The 20,828-nt window shown below is 30.9% G+C and overlaps 2 protein-coding genes across 2 annotated transcripts; both read right to left on the bottom strand.

Annotated features, from left to right (window-relative positions):
* Positions 1-2,530: 2,530 nt before the first annotated feature.
* LOC123195197 lies at positions 2,531-4,706 on the bottom strand. Its single transcript, XM_044608846.1, has 2 exons — positions 3,274-4,706; positions 2,531-2,952 (listed from the first exon to the last, which is right to left on the bottom strand). Exons 1-2 carry the CDS (start codon positions 4,549-4,551, stop codon positions 2,593-2,595), a joined length of 1,638 nt encoding a protein of 545 aa, XP_044464781.1. The 5' UTR covers positions 4,552-4,706; the 3' UTR covers positions 2,531-2,592.
* Positions 4,707-16,100: 11,394 nt separating this feature from the next.
* Positions 16,101-19,923, bottom strand: LOC123194927 (histone-lysine N-methyltransferase ASHR3-like). The gene is made up of 5 exons (XM_044608435.1): positions 19,897-19,923; positions 19,393-19,746; positions 18,258-18,404; positions 16,895-17,059; positions 16,101-16,314 (listed from the first exon to the last, which is right to left on the bottom strand). Exons 1-5 carry the CDS (start codon positions 19,921-19,923, stop codon positions 16,306-16,308), a joined length of 702 nt encoding a protein of 233 aa, XP_044464370.1. The 3' UTR covers positions 16,101-16,305.
* Positions 19,924-20,828: the final 905 nt, after the last annotated feature.

The raw sequence follows: 20,828 nt of genomic DNA, 5'->3' as shown, positions 1-20,828 counted from the left end.
AGCTCCATGACTAATTACATAACCAACCCCACACCACCAATCCTTCCCCTCCCAACAAAAAAAAAGGGTATAAAAAGTTTTTATTTATAACATAATCACACACAAAAAAATTGTTCCTTTTTTTTCCCTTTACATGTAAGCTACCAAATGAAAAATAGAGAGCATTGAACAATCCAAATATCCAACAAAAGCAAAATGAACCAGAAGGGCAAGAAGCTTTCAAATCTAATCTTGATAGAATTTAAAGCTCAATCACAAATACACCTATAGAAGTTCTGTGACGTAAGTTTATAATACACAATATGTATGAGAAATAGTCAAACTACATACCAAAATAAAAAAAAATAATGTTATGTGCACTCAATTTTAAATACACACTTAACAAGTCACGTATCATCTAAGTATCTAATTGGGCAATTAAAATTAAATACATATAATGTTATTAAAATAAAAATGATGAATAAAAATATTGATAGCAACATACAAACATCTTTCCTAATACAAACATTTTTTACAATAATCAGTAATATGTTGGCAAAAATGCCCTGTGTCACTTGTACTTGTTAAACATGAACTGCAATGTTTACATACTACTCGATGAATTACTTTTCCTTTGATCATTTTTTATATTTGATCGAAGTGATCCCACATCATTAACTTTTGCTTTCTTTTTCTTTTTGTTGAGTTTGTGTTTGTACCACTTTCTTCAGTTAGTGCTCCACCTGTTCTATATTATGCATCATCAATAATATCATTAGCGCTAACATGATAATAGTCAAATGGATTGAATTCATTTAACAATGAATTTATTTGTTAAATATTTTTTATTAACAAAAGTGAAATGAAAACAAAATTATAAATACAGAAAATTATTGTTTGTGAATTTAGATAGTTTTAGAATGAGAGTTGATTAGAAAAAATGAGATGGAAAATAAAGAAAGATTGAGAGATTGAGATTTGTGAGAGAATAATGAAATTTGTAAAAGGAAGAAGGGACAGGTGTTGGGTTTATATAAGAAAAAAATTAATTTGAATGGTTTCTGCCTTCAAATATAATTTCCTTTTTAAAACCCTCAATAGTAACAAGTCATGTAGGCTTGACCCATAGGCTTATTGCTTAGGCCTACGCCTGACCTGGTACATTAGTGTGTTAGACCCTTCCATATCAGGCTTTTTTTCCTAGACTTTAACTTGTGCTTTGGGCCAACCTAACTCAATTGACGCATCTATTCCTAAAGTTACAATAATAACTATAAAATTCTCCAATCTTAATTGTCATTTTCTTTTAACATACAAATTCAAGTAGGAAATATCGCTTAATCTAGATAAGAATTTCTATACTTCTTTTTTTCTTTTTTATTTAATAAATTGTATTGTTAAAATTATAGACAAGATTGCAAAATTTTGATGAGCTGAAAACATTTTCTAGAAGTTTAGTGTACAAGTTAATTTCAAACATGAAACACGGAACTTCAATTTGGAAGCAAAGTGCAAGGTTTAAGACTATAAGGGGTTTTCAATGATTTTTTCAAGGGTGTAGGTGCAAAATATAAAAACTAAATATTTTCATGAAATATAGTGTTCCTGCTAAATTTTATATTGGAATGCTAATATTTGATATCTACTAAGTGGGTGGGTTGTTAAGTATATATATATAATCTACGGGGTTTTATCATAATTTCCCTCGGTAACACAAGTTTTGCCCTCTTAGTTTTTAAAAGTTGCATATACTCCCCTAAATTAATCTAACTAGTGTTATAAAGGATAATTACAATAAAAGTATATATTCTATTTCTATAAATTTACCCTCATGTAAAATTTGGCATATAAGCAAAACTTTTTCTTGTGAACTCTCATGTTTAGGGTTATACATCAGTATAAAAAAATATTTTAAGCCTCCTTAGCTTATAATATTTACATATGCACCATCAAATTAAACTTCCTAGCACCACATAGGAAATTTATAAAAACCCTATGGCTTTTATATTTATCAATTTACCCCTCATATTTAAAGTATGACGAGTATAACAATTTTTTTTGCCTTTGAGCTTATAATTATTACATGCACGCCCAAATAACATAAACCGAGCCGAGCCCGAGCTCGGCTCGGCTCGAATCCAACTCTATTTGTCAGAGGATGTATTCCGTAAATACTAGAGTTACTATACATATTAAACCCTTTTGGTAGATCTGTCTAATGAACATGTTTATTCAACATACCACCCATATGTTATATTAGATTGCCAATGAGTAATCTTGACACATGAGACCTATCACTATTTTTTAGTATAGTTACTCAACATTAAGACAGTCTTAACCATATTATTTGTGTCATAGGTCAAAATATTATTGAGAGTACAAGCATTTCCAAAATGACTATTATATGCGCACATAAGGTTCTTACGATAATTGATATACATTGATTCCCTTAAGATAGTATTACCATAGACATTTGCCTAGTTTACTAAATATGAAATAAACATGACACAAATACAAATCAATATTAATAAATCAACACTTCAGAACATCCACTCTAACACCATACTCATGCACATAATAAAATGTTGACATACAACTCTCTTAAACCACATATTACAATTCAAGGGACAAGTCATGGGGCTGATCTTTCTCATGCTCAAGCAGAAGCCAAATATGAGTGAGCAATTCTCCACCTTTCCTAAGTTGCTCTGCATGGAGAGTCCAAGGACAATTAATCGCAGTATAAAACAACATTTCCACCCAGACACTACTTATAATACTCCATTTGTCGTCCCTCTCTTGCAATATTTTTGCCAATTTTTGCACCTGAAGCAATACATTCCAATCTGATGTAAACACATTGTTATTGGGAATTCCTTGGAAATAAGTTTCAACTAGTAATTTCCCGCAGAATGTCGCTTCATCCTTTGATTGTTTTGCCTTAAAAAATTCATCGACTTGAGCACAAGCACCCTGAAAGAGAAGGTCACCAGTAACAATAGATAACATATCAGGAATCATGCCCAAAAGATACATCATATAATCTGATAAAACTTTGCTCATTTCACATAAGGGGTGATTTAAGGTACTTTCTGATGCACCATCATCTAAATAGTAGCAAACTGTAGTGGCAATGTGCCATATAATAATGGCTTTGCCGAAATTTGTTTGCTTCTTTGCTGGGGTATCAAAATCTGTTTGAATACTCCATTCCAAATCTTGGAGACAGTTACATCTTTCAAGAGCCCCTTCCCCCCTTTTAGAGAAAGATTGCCAGCCTCTTTGAGCTCTTACCTCCAGAATTTGTTCCAGTATCAGCTTCTTCAACTCTTCAGGGACTGGATTGTGTTTCTTGACACAATACTTCATGTACTCCTTGTAGTAGCCCTTGACCTTGAAAATTCTTCTAATCAACCCGCCAAGCTTTGTAGTATCTTCATAGAGACAATAGCTTAGTAAGTTGAATTGATCTATGCAATGAGACCACCTATGATTCTTTCTTGGAATTTTTGGAGCAATTCTCGATATGAATCTGCTGATGAATGTGCTCCTATTTTGTTTCCTCATTTGAAGTACTACCCAATCTGAGAACAAAAACTCCTTCATCTCATAAATTTCAAGTACAGTTGCTCCTAATAAAAAAAGTAAGAGAATTATGCCATCTACATCTGGAGAATCTGACCCAACAAACCAAAATATAGTTAATATCACCAAAAGCAAAGCTAGAGCAAGAAAGAAAATGATGCGACCCCATAAACTTTTGTTGGAATAGCCAATGGACGCCTTCGTGTAGAGCACATCATACATAAAGCTAAGCTCAAATTCTGTGATTCTAAAAACATCCTTAGGAGGACAGTCTTCTACACTCATCGAAGAAAGATAAACTGATGAAGGATGGCCTAGCCAATTCTCAAGATAAGGCTTTAATCGATCAAAGCGTTGATAAGCCTTCACAAGCAGAAACAGATCATGAGAATAATTGGAAAATGAGCTAGACTCAAGTGAGGTTTCTTCTGTTCGAATATCATTTTTTGCAAAACTAGCTATCACGACATTTTCGGTAATACTTATTGACCAGAGAGCTCGGAGTCTCTCTGCAAGTTTAACTATTCCAGCTACATACAAAAGTACACTGAATATGGCAGTCCAATATCTAAGTGATTTAGAAAAGATCCAAAGTGAAATGGCGACCTGGGTGGTTAGCCCAATAAGTTGCCTAAACTTTAACTTATTATCCTCAACGGAGTAAGAAATAACATTAGGGCTACCAATTTGCAGCAAAAGGAATGGTGTCAACCAATCTGCGTAGTAGAGATATTGGTAAAAGGATACAATATGCTCTAGCTGATCTCCTTTCTCATCTAAAGCCCCAGGATACATTCGTAAAAGCTTGCCCAATGCCAATGTTACCACGGGACTTGCCGTCAAGTAGGACAACCAAAGGAAAAATCGGGTCAGATATCTTAAACGGTACCTTCTACGATTGCCGAAGATGGTAAGAATGGCTTGTGCTCCAAGACTCAATAGTAGTAGACTTCTGATCCCGTATATATCCCATAGCTTTTTTGTCATTGTCGTCACATAAATAGTTGATCCGCCACCGTATTCGTTTGCAGGTGAGCAGTTTATCGATAGTCGTCCATCTCTGAAAGCTCCAACGTCATGAACAATAATGATAAGTGTTCAAGAGAAGTAAATATGCCCGATTCTCAGTCCGCAGCCTCAAGCGGTAAATGGGTGGTGGTGAAAGCTACTGGGGATTAATATTTTTAAGAAGAAATAATGCCACTACATTATTGAGATAAAATCTGACGTGGCAATAATGATGTGACGGAGTGATTTATTTATATACATAATTTTATTTATTTAAAAAAGTACACTTCATTATATTCAATTATGCAACACTGAAGCGAAGAGCCTGACGGACACACGGTTGATGGCGGGAATTTTTTATGTTAAAGTTGAAAAAAAGACAAATAGAGTTGTGTAAAATTTCCTTTAAATCGTAAAATTAAATTAATTGTTTAAAAATTATAATTTAGTTTAAATAAAAAAATTTTTAAATTACAGTTTAAATAATTTTTAAATCAAATTAAATAATAAATAGTAACTTTTTAATATATAAAAAAATGATATTTGATTAAATTTTTTAATAAATAATTTAATTTTATTAAATTTTATATAAACACATATATAAAAATGATTTTAAAAAGTTTAAATTATAATAATTTAATTATATATTATATCATATATTAAAATTTTATTTTTTTATATTATATATAATATATCATTGTTTAATATATTTTTTAAAAAATATAATTAACAAATAATAATTTAAAAAAATTATATATATTTTTAATAATTAAAAATTTATCACAAATACTTATATTATATCACCATCTTTTATCAAAAAAAAGTTGTACCGGAGTACGTTTACAGATTGCAGCAGTCCGACAGCCCCATTATCTTTGTATTTTCTTAGGATTGGATTCATACTGAACGGATTTCACCTCAAAAGTTGGTCTAAATTTATTTAATTTGATTAAAATTTATTTATTTTAAATATAAATTAAGCTTAAATTAATATATTTATTAATTTTAAAATTAAATTAAATTTAAATTATAAAAAATTTAATTTAAAATTTACTTGAAAATCTGTAGGACAATACAATGTTTGAAAATAAAAAACGTACAATTGGAAGTGCTTGACAACTCATATAGTGTACCACATGTCATAAAGTATACCACAGCTAGAGAAGATGACAAGACTTGAATGCTCCACATGTCATAAAGTATACCACAGCTAGAGAAGATGGCAGGACTTAAGAGCAGCTCATGTTCACGCAAAAGTAGGAGCTCGTAAAGCCTCTTTTAGCAATTGATTGTCATCAGCTTCACACTATTTGATTTTCCTTTATAAATTATTTATGTCTCTCTTTTGCTTCTTGTTGCGGGCGACAAGCTATTCTTATTTTCAATGATTCCAAGTTTACCGAGAATGATTTTAACATTGTGATGTTGTCTCTTCAACTATTCCGATTTTTTTTTTTTTTTCCCCTCTGTTCTTCAGTCTATGTTCAATTGACAGTGGACCGTCTTTTTCAGCCAAATTTCAACCGATATGGGATGGCAATATTCAGTTTTCAATAGTTTCTCTTGGTATTTTTTATTCGAATACAATAATTATCGTGATATTTATTTTTTGTTAGCAATTAACACAAAGTGGTAGTAGATATTTTTGGGTTTTCATCTAGTTATTAATAATTTGATTATTATTTAACCCTTCATAAAGATAAGAGACATTAAGCTAAAGAGGGGGTCAAAAATGATTTTTATGTATGAAAACATAATGTAACGGATTGTTACATTAATATCACATTCATACAAAAAAATACCCTGTAACAGATAGTTAAACATTGCTTATAGGTTTGAGGATGTTATTCACCCTCGCTAACTACCCTGGTAGTGGAACCTTCAGTATGTATTAGCATAATCCCTTATATACGAAGTAGTTTCCTTTCCAATCGAAGACATAGGGTATATTCCCATAAACAGTTTATCAAAATTTAACAAAATTTTATATACCAAATTTTCAGTACACAATTGAATACTTAGATGATGTATTATTATGTGATATGATAATTTTGAATTAAGAGTAAAATAACAGTTAATCATATGATGATACATTATCTTATACTCAATTAAATATTCGTAACTAGATTTACATAATATTATTCATCAAAATTGATGTTTTTTAATATAATATCTAACATTTGCAACCCTTTTCAACAAAGGCTAGCTCCTTCAAAAGTAGTTTAACACATGTTTAATTAAAGTTAAATGTTGGCAAAATAGTTGTAAAATTGTCTAAATTAAAAAATCACTAGTAAAATCCGAAAAACTTCTTGAACACTTTATGACCATGGTATTAAAGTGTTCAAATTAATTATATGCAAATTTGAACATTTTAATACCATGGTCATAAAGTATATAATACTTTGAAAAATAGAAATCTTACATCTAACTTAAGAAATTGGAATTAAAGTGTTCAAATTTGGTTGGCGTGACTAATCACATTTTAGTTGAGAAATAAGGGGAAAAGAGGGTGATTGACTTTAAAAGGTGGAGCAGTGTTACATGGTCCCGGCGGGCCTTGCTTATGTGATGGTCTATTTGTAGTCATCGTAAATAGCATTCCAATTTTTCTTTTCTTGTTTTTTAAATTTTTATTTAATTAGTTTATTATCTTCTTTATCATGTGGCGAGACTTTGGGGGATCCTCTGGGTCACATGTTATTTGGAACTGATTATGTTCACACGTACTTAAAATTATGAATCTCCCCGTTTAAAATTATTTAAATATTAATTTGCTTTCTTAGATATTTTACCATATAAATTGGTTTTATTATTTGTCTATGCTCTTACTTTACCTTTCAATTGTCATAGTAACATTATGTTTTCTTACATAAAAATCATTTTTGACCCCCTCTTTAGTTTAATGTCTCTTATTTTTATGAAGAGTTAAATAATATTCAAATTATTAATAACTAGATGAAAGCCCAAAAATATCGTGATATTTATAGTAAAATAAGTTCGGTTAGCAACCAATTTTTATATAAAATCAGTCCAATTTTGGTTTAAAATTTTCTTTGAGCTGGAAATTTAGTTCAATTTACAAATTCTTTAAACTAATTCAATTATCCGGTTTTGAACACCTTTAAATTGTTGTCCACTGTGCCCATTAACTCAATTGCATGCCGAGCACCTTACTTCCTACTTGTGCATATTCATTTTGTCATAAGGTTGCACCTCCATTTGAAATTTGCGCCTTATAATGACACTAGGTCTTGCACGTAGTCAATCTTCTTGAGCACACAAAAAAATGTAAAAAACTAGAGTACTTGATATATTGGAAATGAACCCAACCTTTTATTATATCAAAAATAATTTACATTAGACTATAAAATTATTTAATAAAATTTTAGTGGACGGTGTTATTTGGCAAGAGGGTTTTTCGTCTTTTTAATATTTTTATAAAAAATTTTACTTTTTTTTTAACAAATTTAATAAATAAGTGAAAATTTGACTTTTTTTTATTTAAACGGTGAAAATCTGTCAATTCATTAACCCATAGGTGGGAACTAGTCATTTGGCCTTTTTTTTAGATCTAACCGTTTGTATCATTAGATTGTATTCGTATTCTGTCAAAAACCTTCAACTTTAACCCACTCCGAATTAAAATAGTATCGAAATTTTTTAATCTTAACCCAACCCTATAATATTCGAATTGATCTAATCTGACCCAATTTGATCCAAAATTATCTATTGTTTTTTTTCTCTAAAGTATTTTTATTGTTTTAATTTTTTCACCAAATTACCTTAACTTATTATTGATAAAACACACAATATAACATTTTGTCTTATTGACAAATGCTCTAAAAATTTATATACTAAGACCTTTAAAAAACACATTTATAATCAAATTAACAAAATCAAATTCTTATTACCTAATAATAAAATAAAATATTAAAAAAATAAAAAATAATATGAGTAATTATAACTATATAAAGATACAACTATATGTAATCTATTAAAGAAATATTTCTCCAAAACATTCATATCGTGTTAGGTTACTTTTTTGTGAACTCTAATACTATCTGATTTAATTTCGAGTCATGTCAGATTGACTTAAAATAAATTTCATGCTAATAAACTTAACTCTAACCTGATATTTTTCGTGTCGTATTGTATCAAGTTAATAGATCGTATTAAAAATTATCAGATCTACTTTTTTAATTAAAAAGTTAGGGGTTACTGATTAGAATAAGCATATTTGGAGAGATTATATGAAAATAACCAACTCTTTAAGAACCAAACTACTATAGTTAAAGAATTGGCCAAAAGACTTATTCCCACCCAAGGTATAGTGAATTCCCAAATTCCCACACACCAACTTTCAAAAGTCCAAACACCCACCTATGGTTTAGAAAACTAACACCTACCCTCTAAAATTAAGATAAAATTACAGGCAAAATCATTATTTAACAATAATATTTAACATTTATATCATTTTACCCCTTTAATTTGAAAAACTAACAATTTCACCCAAAATTAAGTTTTGAAAGTGACATTTTACCCCCTACCTAGGGTTTCCAATTTTGCTAATGAATTTTCAACCAACGATGGCCAATCTCTCTCCCTCCCCATGTCGTCTCTCCCTTCGATGTTTAATATTGGACTGACGATGTCTAAATTCGATAGAATCCAAACAAAATCCAGACGAAGAGTTTTGACTCTTCGTCTGGATCTTCGTCGTCCAGACAAAGTTGGCTTCATCTATAACTTATCACATTTTTCCACAAAAATCAACCTCCTTTAGGGGAGTAAAAAAATAATAAATTTAATATTTTATAAATTTAAAAAATTAAAAATAATATTTTTATATATTATTTTAATATTTTAAATATAATAATTTAACTCTTTTATATATATTTGAAAATTAATAATTTAGTTTTCAAAATCTTAATCACATCTTTAATTGGAATCTTACCATGACATGGAGGATGAAATCATAATTAAGAAGTATATTTATCTTGATATAAAATAAAACTTTAAAATCAGTGTAAAACTGAATTAGACTATCACCCAAATACCACATTTGTATGAAAACCCAAAGCCCATGTCAATTAAAATTAAGAAAACTAATTTTAGAAACCGGATTTCTTTCTCCAAATCTTCAACTTGATTTTGGCAACTATACCTCACGATTTTGTTTCCAAAGATAAGGTTTCAATCTATCAAAACACGATATTAAACTAAATAATTAATATTAAAAAATATATTATTCTGACTTGATTTTTTTATCAATACATAGTGAGACGTGTGAATATTTAATTTAAATAATTAAGTTTTGATTTAACAATTGAATTTAAAGTTATAAACCTAAAAATTAATTGACAACTTGTCTAGTTAATATTTTTTGTGGATTGTTATTGATATAAACACTTTTGATTATATTTGATTTAATTCAATTATTAGATTCATGTGGTTTTTTTGTTCTCTTTATATTTCTTTTACATTATCTCCTTTACTCAAGGATTGATGTTCTTTTATTTTTTAAGTTGGCCAAAGGACTATTTCCCACCCAACTATGTTGAATTCTCAAAGTTTCCCCTGTTAACTTTAAAAATCTTATTTACCTACTCATGACTGTTTAAATCTGTTAATTTTAAGAGTAAAATTATTATTTTATATTTAATATTAAAAATAAACTTAAATAAGATTTCATTTCCCCCCCTAAATTTAAAAAACTAACTTTTCTTCCCTAAACCAAGTTTGAAAAAATCACATTGCCCCCCTAGGGTTTGGTTTCAAAACCTGTTAACTTTCTCCGATGCCATCACCGGTCGTCCCTCCCTCTTAACGAAAGATGATTTCTCTTCTCAGATGATATCTCTTAGCGTTGGATGGGTTGAAGTGGAGTTGAGGCAAACCATTAGAGGAAAGGAAACTGTTGGGAGGGAGAGACGACCAACGATGGCGTTGGAGAAAATGAACGGGTTTTGAAACTAAACCCCAGGGGGGGAATGTGATCTTTTCAAACTTAGCTTAGGGGATAAAATGTTAGGTTTTAAACTTTGGGGGGGGGGGAATGAGATTAAATTTTCAGGGGTTAGGGCTCCATTAAATTTAATCGGTCATGGGTGGGTAAATGGTATTTTCAAAGTTAACTGGGGGAACTTTGAGAATTTAACATAGTTTGGGTGGGAAATAGTCCTTTGGCCTTTTAAGTTTTCATTACTTGATTAATACACAATGATAGAGCCATGAAGGTAAGGTTGGACCCAAACTACGCCAATTCGGTCTCGAAAGCTAGCTTAATTTGGTTAAATTTGATTTGAATTTGTTTAATTTGAATTCAAGTTAAAATATTTGACTCGTTTTTTAAACTGAGCTAAACTTAAATTAGAAGTTGTTTGACTCAATTCAACTTGAGTTCAACTCAAATTTATAACTTGAATTTGTGGTTTGAATTCATGACTTGGTTCATTTCGATTCATGGCTTGATTTATCTTGAATTCATAGCTTGAATTAGTGGTTCAAATTTGTGGCTTAGTTTGGTTCGAATTCATGACTCAAATAAATGGTTTTGCCTATTATTTAAATAAAACAATATTGTTGTGAGTGATAACCGTGAAAAGATTCACCAAAAACTTCATACATGTTTTATAATGCGATTGTCTTGATTTGTCTTTGTGCATATTTCCTTGTGAAGTTTGATGATGATGTGTGTTGTTGCTTGAGTCTTCGTTGGTTTGAATCCTAAGGTATGCACACTTTTTGTTATCATGAGAAAAGAGATTGATGAAACCTTTTTGTTTTTGTTTTTGATAATTTTGTTTTACTCGAGGACGAGCAAAAGATAAGTGTGGGGGAATTTGATAACGTCGTTAATTGTTATTATTTTGAGTTCTAATTCTCTTATGTTGTATAGAAATTTAATGCAATCTAATGGAATTATTTATTTTTTGCACTTAGGAAGCTTTGAATATTTTTGGAGTGAAGTTTGGGCCAAAGAGACTAAAATTCGAGCAGGCTTATTAGTTAACAAAATATGTGATGTTGACTAGGCGTGGACACGTGAAATGACGAGAGTATATTTCGAAAATTAAAATTGGATGTCTAGATCAGTTGAGATATTCTAGAAAAGTCAAGATTTGCTTCCTAGAAAAGGGATGATTATTAGCTAGAAAAAAAAAATTATTTTAGATAGATAAGGAAGGATATTTTTGAGGGAAGAATATACATTTAAATATATATATATCTTTTCCTTTCTTTTTGGAAAGATATGTATCACATTTGCTTGGCTAGATTACAAGATTAGTATTACCTTTTATTTCTATATCTGAGTAGGGTGAAAATATATTTTTTTATTTTTAGTTTGCTGGGATTCATCATTGTAATTGGAGAAACATTTTTTTTCTGGAATTTTGGTTGGCTTAGGATGGTTTACAATGGCTGAATAGTTTCTCTTGGTTGAAAGGATCTGAAATGATGGAACTACAAGAATTGTGAGATTAAGTTTTGCTTTTTAATGCATCCTTTAATTATTCAAGTATTGATTATTTTCCTGGATTATTTATTATGATTGTATTAGTTGATTGCTAAGGCGCGATTAGTTTATTAATTAATACAATCTAATGCTAGTTTAGATGATGAATTCGTAGTTGTTCAATCCATCTAATCAAAGTGGCAATTGGGATTTATTGTTTGCTGCGTCAGAAACTGTAATTCATAAGGAAAATATTCAACTAGATTAAATGCAATGTCATATGCTTGTGTTGTCTTGCTTCGTTGGTCTTTCTAATTCTTAATGTTATTGTTTAATTAAATTTGAGATCGTATCCGAGTTGTTAATCAATAAGAGTTAACTGAAATACATATTTTTGGTTAACTAATCGTAAGGAAAGGCATGTAACTAATACTACAACGAGTATTTAAATAATTAATTTGATAGTTTGTTGGTATCGATGATCAATCGTAGTTCAATAGTAGATGTGATCGTAGACCATAGTTTGTTTAATTGATTATTTGTTTTAAATTATTTTTCTGAATTTTTATTTACTGTTTTTAATTATAATTCGCGTTCAATTCAAAACCCCTCTTATTTCTTTGTTTTGATTGATTTGTGACGACGTACTAATTAGAACTCTTCAAGGGAACAATCTCCACTTTCTTTTACTACATTTTTGTTACAGGAATTTAATATTTTAATTTGGGTGTTGACGACAAAATTTACCACTTCATCATCCTTTGTCGTCACGTCTAGATGACACGACGAGTGATGAAGGACGACAAATTGTTTGGGTGGTGTAATGAATAGATCTTTGTCTCATCATCGCATCACCATCGTGGCACTAGGAGAAGAAGGAGGCCAGAGACGATGCTGAAAGATAAAATTGAAGAGTGAGGGTGAAACTACTATTTTTGACAATTATGAAGGGTGACTGATTTTGAGAAAATATGAAAACCCTAGGTTTGAGGGTAAAAATATTATTTTTCAAAGTTTAAAAACTTTAGGTAAAGGTGAAATGTTAGTTTCTAAAACCTGGAGGGTGGGAGAGAATAAACTTTATAACTTTTTAATATAAATAGTAAAATAACTATTTTACCCCTTATTTTAATAGAAAAACTTAATAGAAGTTTGGTTATGGGTGGAAGTTTAGGTTTTTCATCATTCATAGGTGTGGGTTTGAGATTGGGCTAAAATTTGGGTGGGAAGAAGTCCTTTTCCCTTTATAAAATCCCTTGGCTTTTATATCTATCAACTCACCCCTCGTTTTTTAAGTGACATGTATGCAAAACTTTTTAGCATGAAATCAAATGTCTAGGGTCAAACATTAGTATAACAAATTTTGGGGGGCCTCTTATGTTACAATTTTTACACATGCACCCCCAAATTAAACTTACTAGTGCTGTGAAGGAAAATAACATAAAGCCCCCTAGCTTATAGATCCATCATTTACCCCCGTATTTAAAGTTTAGCGCGTATACCAAACCCTCTAGCATGAAATCTGGAATCTATGGTTAAACATCCATATAAAAACCTTTTTTGGCCCCCTCAGCTTAAGATAGCTTTAGGAAACATTAAAATTCATATAAAGTTAAAGTTTGAAAAAAAACTACAGCTTTTGGAAACATTAAAATTCATATAAAGTTAAAGTGAAAAAAAAAAAGACGGGCATACGCATGATAGTGGGATATGTTCGAAAAATGACAAGCGAGAAAACTTGAAAGTTGAAATTAAAAAAACAAAGTGAGATATGTTTAATAATATATTATATTTAAGTGCTTAATATATTTTTCAATTATTCCTTTCTTTCGAAAATAGTTAAAATACTGTCTAATTGATATTTTTAGGCCAAATGACATTTCCCACCCAAGGTTTTATGAGATGACATGTACCCATCCTTTAAGTTCGAAAAAGCCACTTTTCCACTGGTTTTTTAAATTCAATAGTTAGTTTTAACTATTTAAGAATATTTATGTCATTTTATCCATATATCATAATATGAAGTGTAAATATCATTTTTCAAAACTTACTAAATGGTAAATAGACATTTTCTCTTATCTTGTTAAAAAAATTATTGTATTCACTTCATATATTTAAAAAATATGTTAAAAATCTTAATAGTTTTAATATGATATTTACACTGATAGTTTGTTGTATTTTATGCATTTTTAAAACTATTGAGAATCATATTAAAATTTAAAATTTTCTAAAAACCCCTAAATTTTTTAAAATTTTTAAAACCCCGTAAAATTTATCTTATCACATCTAAAAATTTTAAAAATTACAATAAATTTCAACCATATGATTATATATCATTGGTAGCCCAATCAATACTTGTCGTGGTTGATGTTGCTTGTTCGAATGGTGCGTGTGCGCTTGGTGTGCACACTTGTCTGCCCAGCCAACGTTTTTTTGCCTACTTTTCAGCCCCTCTATTTGAATTATTAATTCCTATTGTATTTTTAATGTTTCCTGAGTCTCTCAAAGCCATTTGGAGGTGTCACTATGCATTTCTCGCACATAGCGTCTTCGATTGTGCGCGCACCCCGCACACCCAAGTTTGTTTGTATACATGCACCTACCTCCCCATATGTGTTGATGCATGCTATCCACCGTACCCATCGACTCAACTGCATGCCAAGCACCTTCGTTTCTACAAGCAAATATGCATTTTGTCACAAGGTCAGACCCCGATTTGAAATTTACGCCTCAGTTTTTCGAATACATGCACCTAAAAAATGTAGAAAATTAGAGCACTTGATATACAGGAAATGAACCCAACTTTTTATTATATCAAAAGAAATTTACATTAGGTATAAAATTATTTAATAAAATTTTGGAAAACGGTGTTATTTAACAAGAGGGTTTTTTGTCTTTTTAATATTTTTGTAAACAATTTTACAATTTTTTTAACAAATTTAATAGATGGATGGAAAATTAACTTTTTCAAATTTAAAAGATAGATATCTATCAATTCATCAACCCTAAACAAGTCATCCTCTATTTCATTTGATTCATCTTCATCTTGGAGTGTCGATAGAGAAAAGGTCAACAAAGAAGATGAGTGAAAAAACAAAATCAATCGAAACAAAAAATGGTTGTCAAAAAATGAAGAGAAAAAATCCCTAAAGATACAAAATAACTTTTCAAAGGTAAATTAAAAAAAATTATTATTTTTTAAAATTAAAATAAAAAAATAAAATAAAATTTTAGTTTTTTAATATGATTAATTAAATAACATTTTTTACCTCTATAATTAATAATAAATTTTAACAAAAATTAGATAATCAATAGATATTTAAATTTTCAAAAATTAATAAATATCACTTTGACAATAGACTAAACCTTGAGTTAGAATAAGTCTTTTGGCCGGATGGAAACACTAAAACTATTCCTTTCACCAAGTGATTCTTAGTAATGTAATAAACCAGTCAACTACAGAATGTATGAAATTACTCAATATATCACATAGCATTTATAGGATAAGGCGCTTGATGTGAACATATGGAGGTGGCTCCAATTTATTCCCCGTCAAATCTTTCCATGTGAAGTCAATATTGAACTCATCCACATAAGATGTAGGAAAGCGAGAAAACACTTCTAGAACATGAGGCAGGGGAAAAGTTGGCCTGTGGAATATAAAAATGACAAGTTTATTACTCAAATACAATATATCTATTTTACTTAGTGTTATAAAATAACAACATATCTAGTAATCTTACCTGCATAAACTACTTTCAGCCTCTCCTATTTCACACTATTTGAGCGACGCTCAATGCAATATTGGATTATTAGGGAATAGCTAATCAATTAAAGAAGAGAAAGCACTGGAACCATTTAAAATTATTATTGATTAACGAAGTTTGAAATAACAATGTCATAAAGCAATTTAGCAACTCAATGAAAAATTCACAAGGAAAGCAACCTCTATACAGTATTATGTGCCTCTCTTAAAATTTTGAAACATCTTGCATCAAGAACAATTATTAGTAAGGTAAGAAAGAAGTGCTTTGTGTATTTTACCATTTACATAGCTCCATGACAAGAAGGGAGAACAGGGGGTTTGGCGGGCTATTTTTGCAGCCGACCAATGGAGACATGACATAATTTCTCTTGAAATAGTAATGCATATATTTTGAACCATCTACTACAAAATTTTAAAAATCCGTACAATAAGTGTGCAAAAAAAAATTTGACCTCTATATCACATGTTGCTTCTGCATGCTGCTCATTCAACAAATATATCAGTCCTGTCAGCTAGCCTAATCAATAAGAAATAATGGAGAAAATTAAAAAAAAACCTCAACAAAATGTCAAAAGATTGAAAGACAATTACAAGGTCATAATATGCTGAAAAGCATTTGGTTCTTTCTGCCTGAACACAGATAACTAGCTTATACTAAATATCAAGAATAGGTCAGTTCCATAGTCCATTTATGTGATGAAGTTTCATTTACACGAGGCTCAGGTCACCCTCTTGTAGACATTTGATGGTCAGTTAAACAAGAACTTGAAGGCTTGTAAAAGGTAACCAGTTCATTGACCAAACAGACAAATACAAGAACACAAACGAGCACGGGCGGGTCTTGTGGGATACAATAACCATGAGAGAAAACAAGAACTTGGGGCTCACATGCACATTTCACTTTGAGCTGCTATACGTTTTCATACTCAACAGATTATATATGTGAACCAATAAGCATGATAGTTATAAACGATAAAAGTAAGATCTCAATCTAAGCATAGGATTTACATTTTATTGAAAAGGTTTAGTATAGACGATACGTTAGTATGGAGTATACAGTAAACAGTAATTTCTGATTGAGGAAAGAAGAATTTGACCTTCTGATCAAGCTTCCAATCAGCTGGATGTCTCCAACAAATTGCTCGACCTGGTTGGTCTTTCAAATGAATCACTTTATCTGACCATGGTGCACATTTATCATGAGAAGCTATTTCACATCGCACGCATTGCCACTGCAATTTCTGTCGGCAAATGAAGCATGCCTGAAACAGAATATATCACATATATGAGCAACACAAGGAGTGGTAATTAGCACTGGTTTGACTTATATTACATCTGGAAAACATTACTATTCAATCATCCGAGACGGGGAAAACATAGAACTAAAAACAAAATAACAAAAACCAAAGTTACTTGACCATAATGTGACTTGAAAATTATTTTATTTTGATAAGAACTTATGAAAATACGTCAAGAACAAAAAAATAAGGGTACATAATGTGTATCATAGTTGCCAAAGGCACACCTAGGCAAGGCTTTCCTGAAGGTGATTTAGTCGCCGCCTTGAATATGGTCAAGTAGACTAGTGGTCCAAAGGTGATCACCTTTAGCACTACTTTTGGAGAAGTTTTAGGCAACAGAAAAGCATACTTCATTATCACAAAATACTTCAATGATGTTTGAGGCAATATTGAGAGTTATCAACGAATTTTAGGATCATTATAGAGGTTGACAAGGAATTCTAAGATTGATAAAGAGATCTTTTGTCGGTTTTGAGTTTGTTGAAGATGTTGGAGAGATTTAAGGTTGTTATAAAGATCATCAACGAGTTCTAAAGTTACCCTAGAGGTTATCAAAGTTTTTACATGTCACATTAAATGCAATCACCTACCAATTTTTTTTTACCAATTTCTCTTCCCTTTCACTTAACCCTATGCTCCATTTTTTCGTTCACTCACTGTGCTTTTTATTTATTTATTTATTTTTTGCCTTAGGTCTAAAGGTGATGCCTTTGCCTTTTTCTTTTTTTTAACTATGATGTGTAGTAGGTTATCACTCAACCAGTACAGAAGCAACCTGATTGGGTATTAAAACAATTCAAAAGTGATGCATGAATTTATAAAACTATTTGAACACTTCCGCCAGGTCAGCCCTCAAAACTAAGAATTCAGATGAATTAAGTATAAAAAGGGTTTCTTGGTATATCTCTGAGGCTAAGGCTTATGGACATTTTAAAAACAAAATTTTGTCCCACAATGTGCAATTCTTCTCCTTTTTCTTCATAACTAGCCTATAGCAAATTTCAAATTCATAAGAGTACAGCTCCATTTGATGTTCCTCAAAACCTAACTCGTCATTAACTAGCCCTATCGTTGACTGTTGTTTACAGCAATTGGAACAGTGCAATGATGCCCAAAACTGTAAAGATCACAGGAATGATATCATTTCATGAGATCTTACATGTTGTGGACACTTGAATTTTTTGGTATTAGAGACCCCAAGTCTTTCCTTTGCACATATTAAGTGATAAACTCCTTGGCAACCACGAACTGTGTAGAACACCTCCTTCCCTGGGTAGATAGTCTTACAGCAAACAAGACATTCAACCTGAGATGAAGCCACAGAAAAAACCCCAGCACTTTCAGCATTTATATCAGCTGTCAAAAAGCAAACTGAAATCATAGAACCTAAGCTTCAAAACAAAAACATCTAATGTCACCGTTAATCTCACCATAGAGAGGTAGGAAACATGTTTTTGAGCCCATTTGCAGCATTCCGTGTCCACTCTTAAGTAAACAAAACATTAGGACTTACAAAAAGAACTTCTACCTCATATCTTATTTCTAATTCATTCTATGCTTAACAAGCCTTGTTGAACAAAAGAAACAAGGTGCAAAATAAAAAGGCTTTTCAATAAAACATTCACTCAAGCTATAACCTACAAGATTTAAGTTGTCAAAAATGCGTTACCAACCAGTAAGATCCCTGTTACAAGGGCAACTGAATTAGAGGTTAGCAATTTAAAAAAAATGGCTCCTGAGTTTTGAAATTTTAATTTTGTTTCCCTAGCAATCTTCCATATCTCCTCCGTCACTTGATTGAACCTTAAATTGACAAGCTGTAATATGGTGAAGCCAAGAAGCACCCACCCTTTTCACGAGATGATCTACTCAACAAATATTTAAAGATTCATCGCATGACATCAGACTTAAGAAGCCATTTTCTCAAGTTAATGCTACACCTAAATATCCTGACCATGAAGTTTCGCTAATTTTATTTGGAAGTTTGAAAGATATCAGTCTATTTCTAAAATCTCCAGAATTACTTAATAAAGCATTACCAAAAATCCTGCTGCACCATTTCAACACTCCTAACTTAAACAATTTAACAACAAATTGTGACTTACACATATACAATCTCTACAAAATTTAACTTCTCCGCTACTGAAACTAAAAAGGTGTTTCAGAATTGCACAGCATCCAACCAAAAGCACCGAGAGTTTCAAATTATTTTTCTATGTTTGCGCTTACCTAGCTGATTTAATTCTACTTACCTCGAAGTTTCTAGCATTAATTTAACTTGAATGTTATATTACCATTTTCTTCGCCCCGTTGAGAAACGGAGGGTAATATTTTGACGGCGAGGCTTCTAACTCCATCGTCTTCCGAATCCAAGCCATCACGTGTTCCTCAAAACAGCTCACTTTCTTGGCTCGCACAATTGAGCCGGCTCCGCTTCGCAACCTTGATGGCGCTCCTATTTCCATTACTACAAGCCTCGAGCTCCAATCCCAATCATCGCAGCAGTCTCCATCGGTGGTCAACGCAAGGACTTGGGCGGACGAGTCGGCACGTGGCGACTCGGCGGCTGAGTCGGAAGAAAGCGGCTTGAGAGCCGGACACCGAGCTATGGCTAGCGATGAGGAGAGAGAGAGAGAGACTGGCGAAGTCTGGCATTTTGCGTAATTAATTGAAACTTAAAAAGGAGAATTTAATAAACATTTGGTTTGATTTTATATGGGAGGAAAGAGAGGGAAATTGGGCGGGAAAGTTAGGGATTTGTATTTTTTTCGTTTTGAAGAAACGTTAGTTGAAATTACGAGAGTGACCTTGGCATGTGGGGCCATGTGCAAGGGGGGCGCGTGAATTTGAATTGGTTAGCCGTTGTGGCCTGCGTACACGTGGAAGGCTAAAATTAAGTTTTAATATAATTCTATAACTTACCACATTTTCCCGCGAAAATCGGCCTCCTTTAGGGGAGTAAAAAAATAATAAATTTAATATTTTATAAATTTAAAAAATTAAAAATAATATTTTTATATATTATTTTAATATTTTAAATATAATAATTTAACTCTTTTATATATATTTGAAAATTAATAATTTAGTTTTCAAAATCTTAATCACATCTTTAATTGGAATCTTACCATGGCATGGAAGATGAAATTATAATTAAAAAGTATATTTATCTTGATATAAAATAAAACTTAAAAATCAGTGTAAAACTGAACTAGACTACCACCCAAATACCATACTTGTATAAAAACCCAAAGCCCATGTCAATTAAAATTAAGAAAACTAATTTTAGAAACTAGATTTCTTTCTCCGAATCTTCAACTTGATTTTGGGAACCATACCTCACGATTTTGTTTCCAAAGATAAGGTTTTAATCTATCAAAACACGATGTTAAACTAAATAATTAATATTAAAAAATATATTATTCTGACTTTATTTTTTTATCAATACATGGTGAGACGTGTGGATATTTAATTTAAATGATTAAGTTTTGATTTAACAATTGAATTCGAAGTTATAAACCTAAAAATTAATTGACAACTTGTCTAGTGAATATTTTTTGTGGATTGTTATTGATATAAACACTTTTGATTATATTTGATTTAATTCAATTGTTAGATTCATGTGATTTTTTTCGTTCTTTTTATATTTCTTTTACATTATTTCCTTTACTCAAGGATTGATGTTTTTTATGTTTTAAGTTTTCGTTACTTGATTAATAAATAATGATAGAAC

This window comes from Mangifera indica, chromosome 13 (genome assembly GCF_011075055.1).
Source record: "Mangifera indica cultivar Alphonso chromosome 13, CATAS_Mindica_2.1, whole genome shotgun sequence".
Taxonomy (NCBI): domain Eukaryota; kingdom Viridiplantae; phylum Streptophyta; class Magnoliopsida; order Sapindales; family Anacardiaceae; genus Mangifera; species Mangifera indica.
The sequence above is the reverse complement of the archived record's forward strand: the minus strand, read 5'-3'. Positions and strand labels throughout refer to the sequence as shown.

Bases quoted from the DNA above. Each gene is read 5' to 3' on its own strand.
- LOC123194927 (XM_044608435.1), bottom strand. From the start codon at position 19,923: ATGGCCCCACATGCCAAGGTCACTCTC. The intron at 18,405-19,392 runs GTAATATAACAT...GCTTCATCTCAG, and splicing joins TCAACGGGGCGAAGAAAATG to GTTGAATGTCTTGTTTGCTG. The intron at 17,060-18,257 runs GTAAGATCTCAT...ATTCTGTTTCAG, and splicing joins AATTCAAGTGTCCACAACAT to GCATGCTTCATTTGCCGACA.
- LOC123195197 (XM_044608846.1), bottom strand. From the start codon at position 4,551: ATGACAAAAAAGCTATGGGATATATACGGGATCAGAAGTCTACTACTA. The intron at 2,953-3,273 runs GTAAGAGCTCAA...CTTCTCTTTCAG, and splicing joins TACTGGAACAAATTCTGGAG to GGTGCTTGTGCTCAAGTCGA.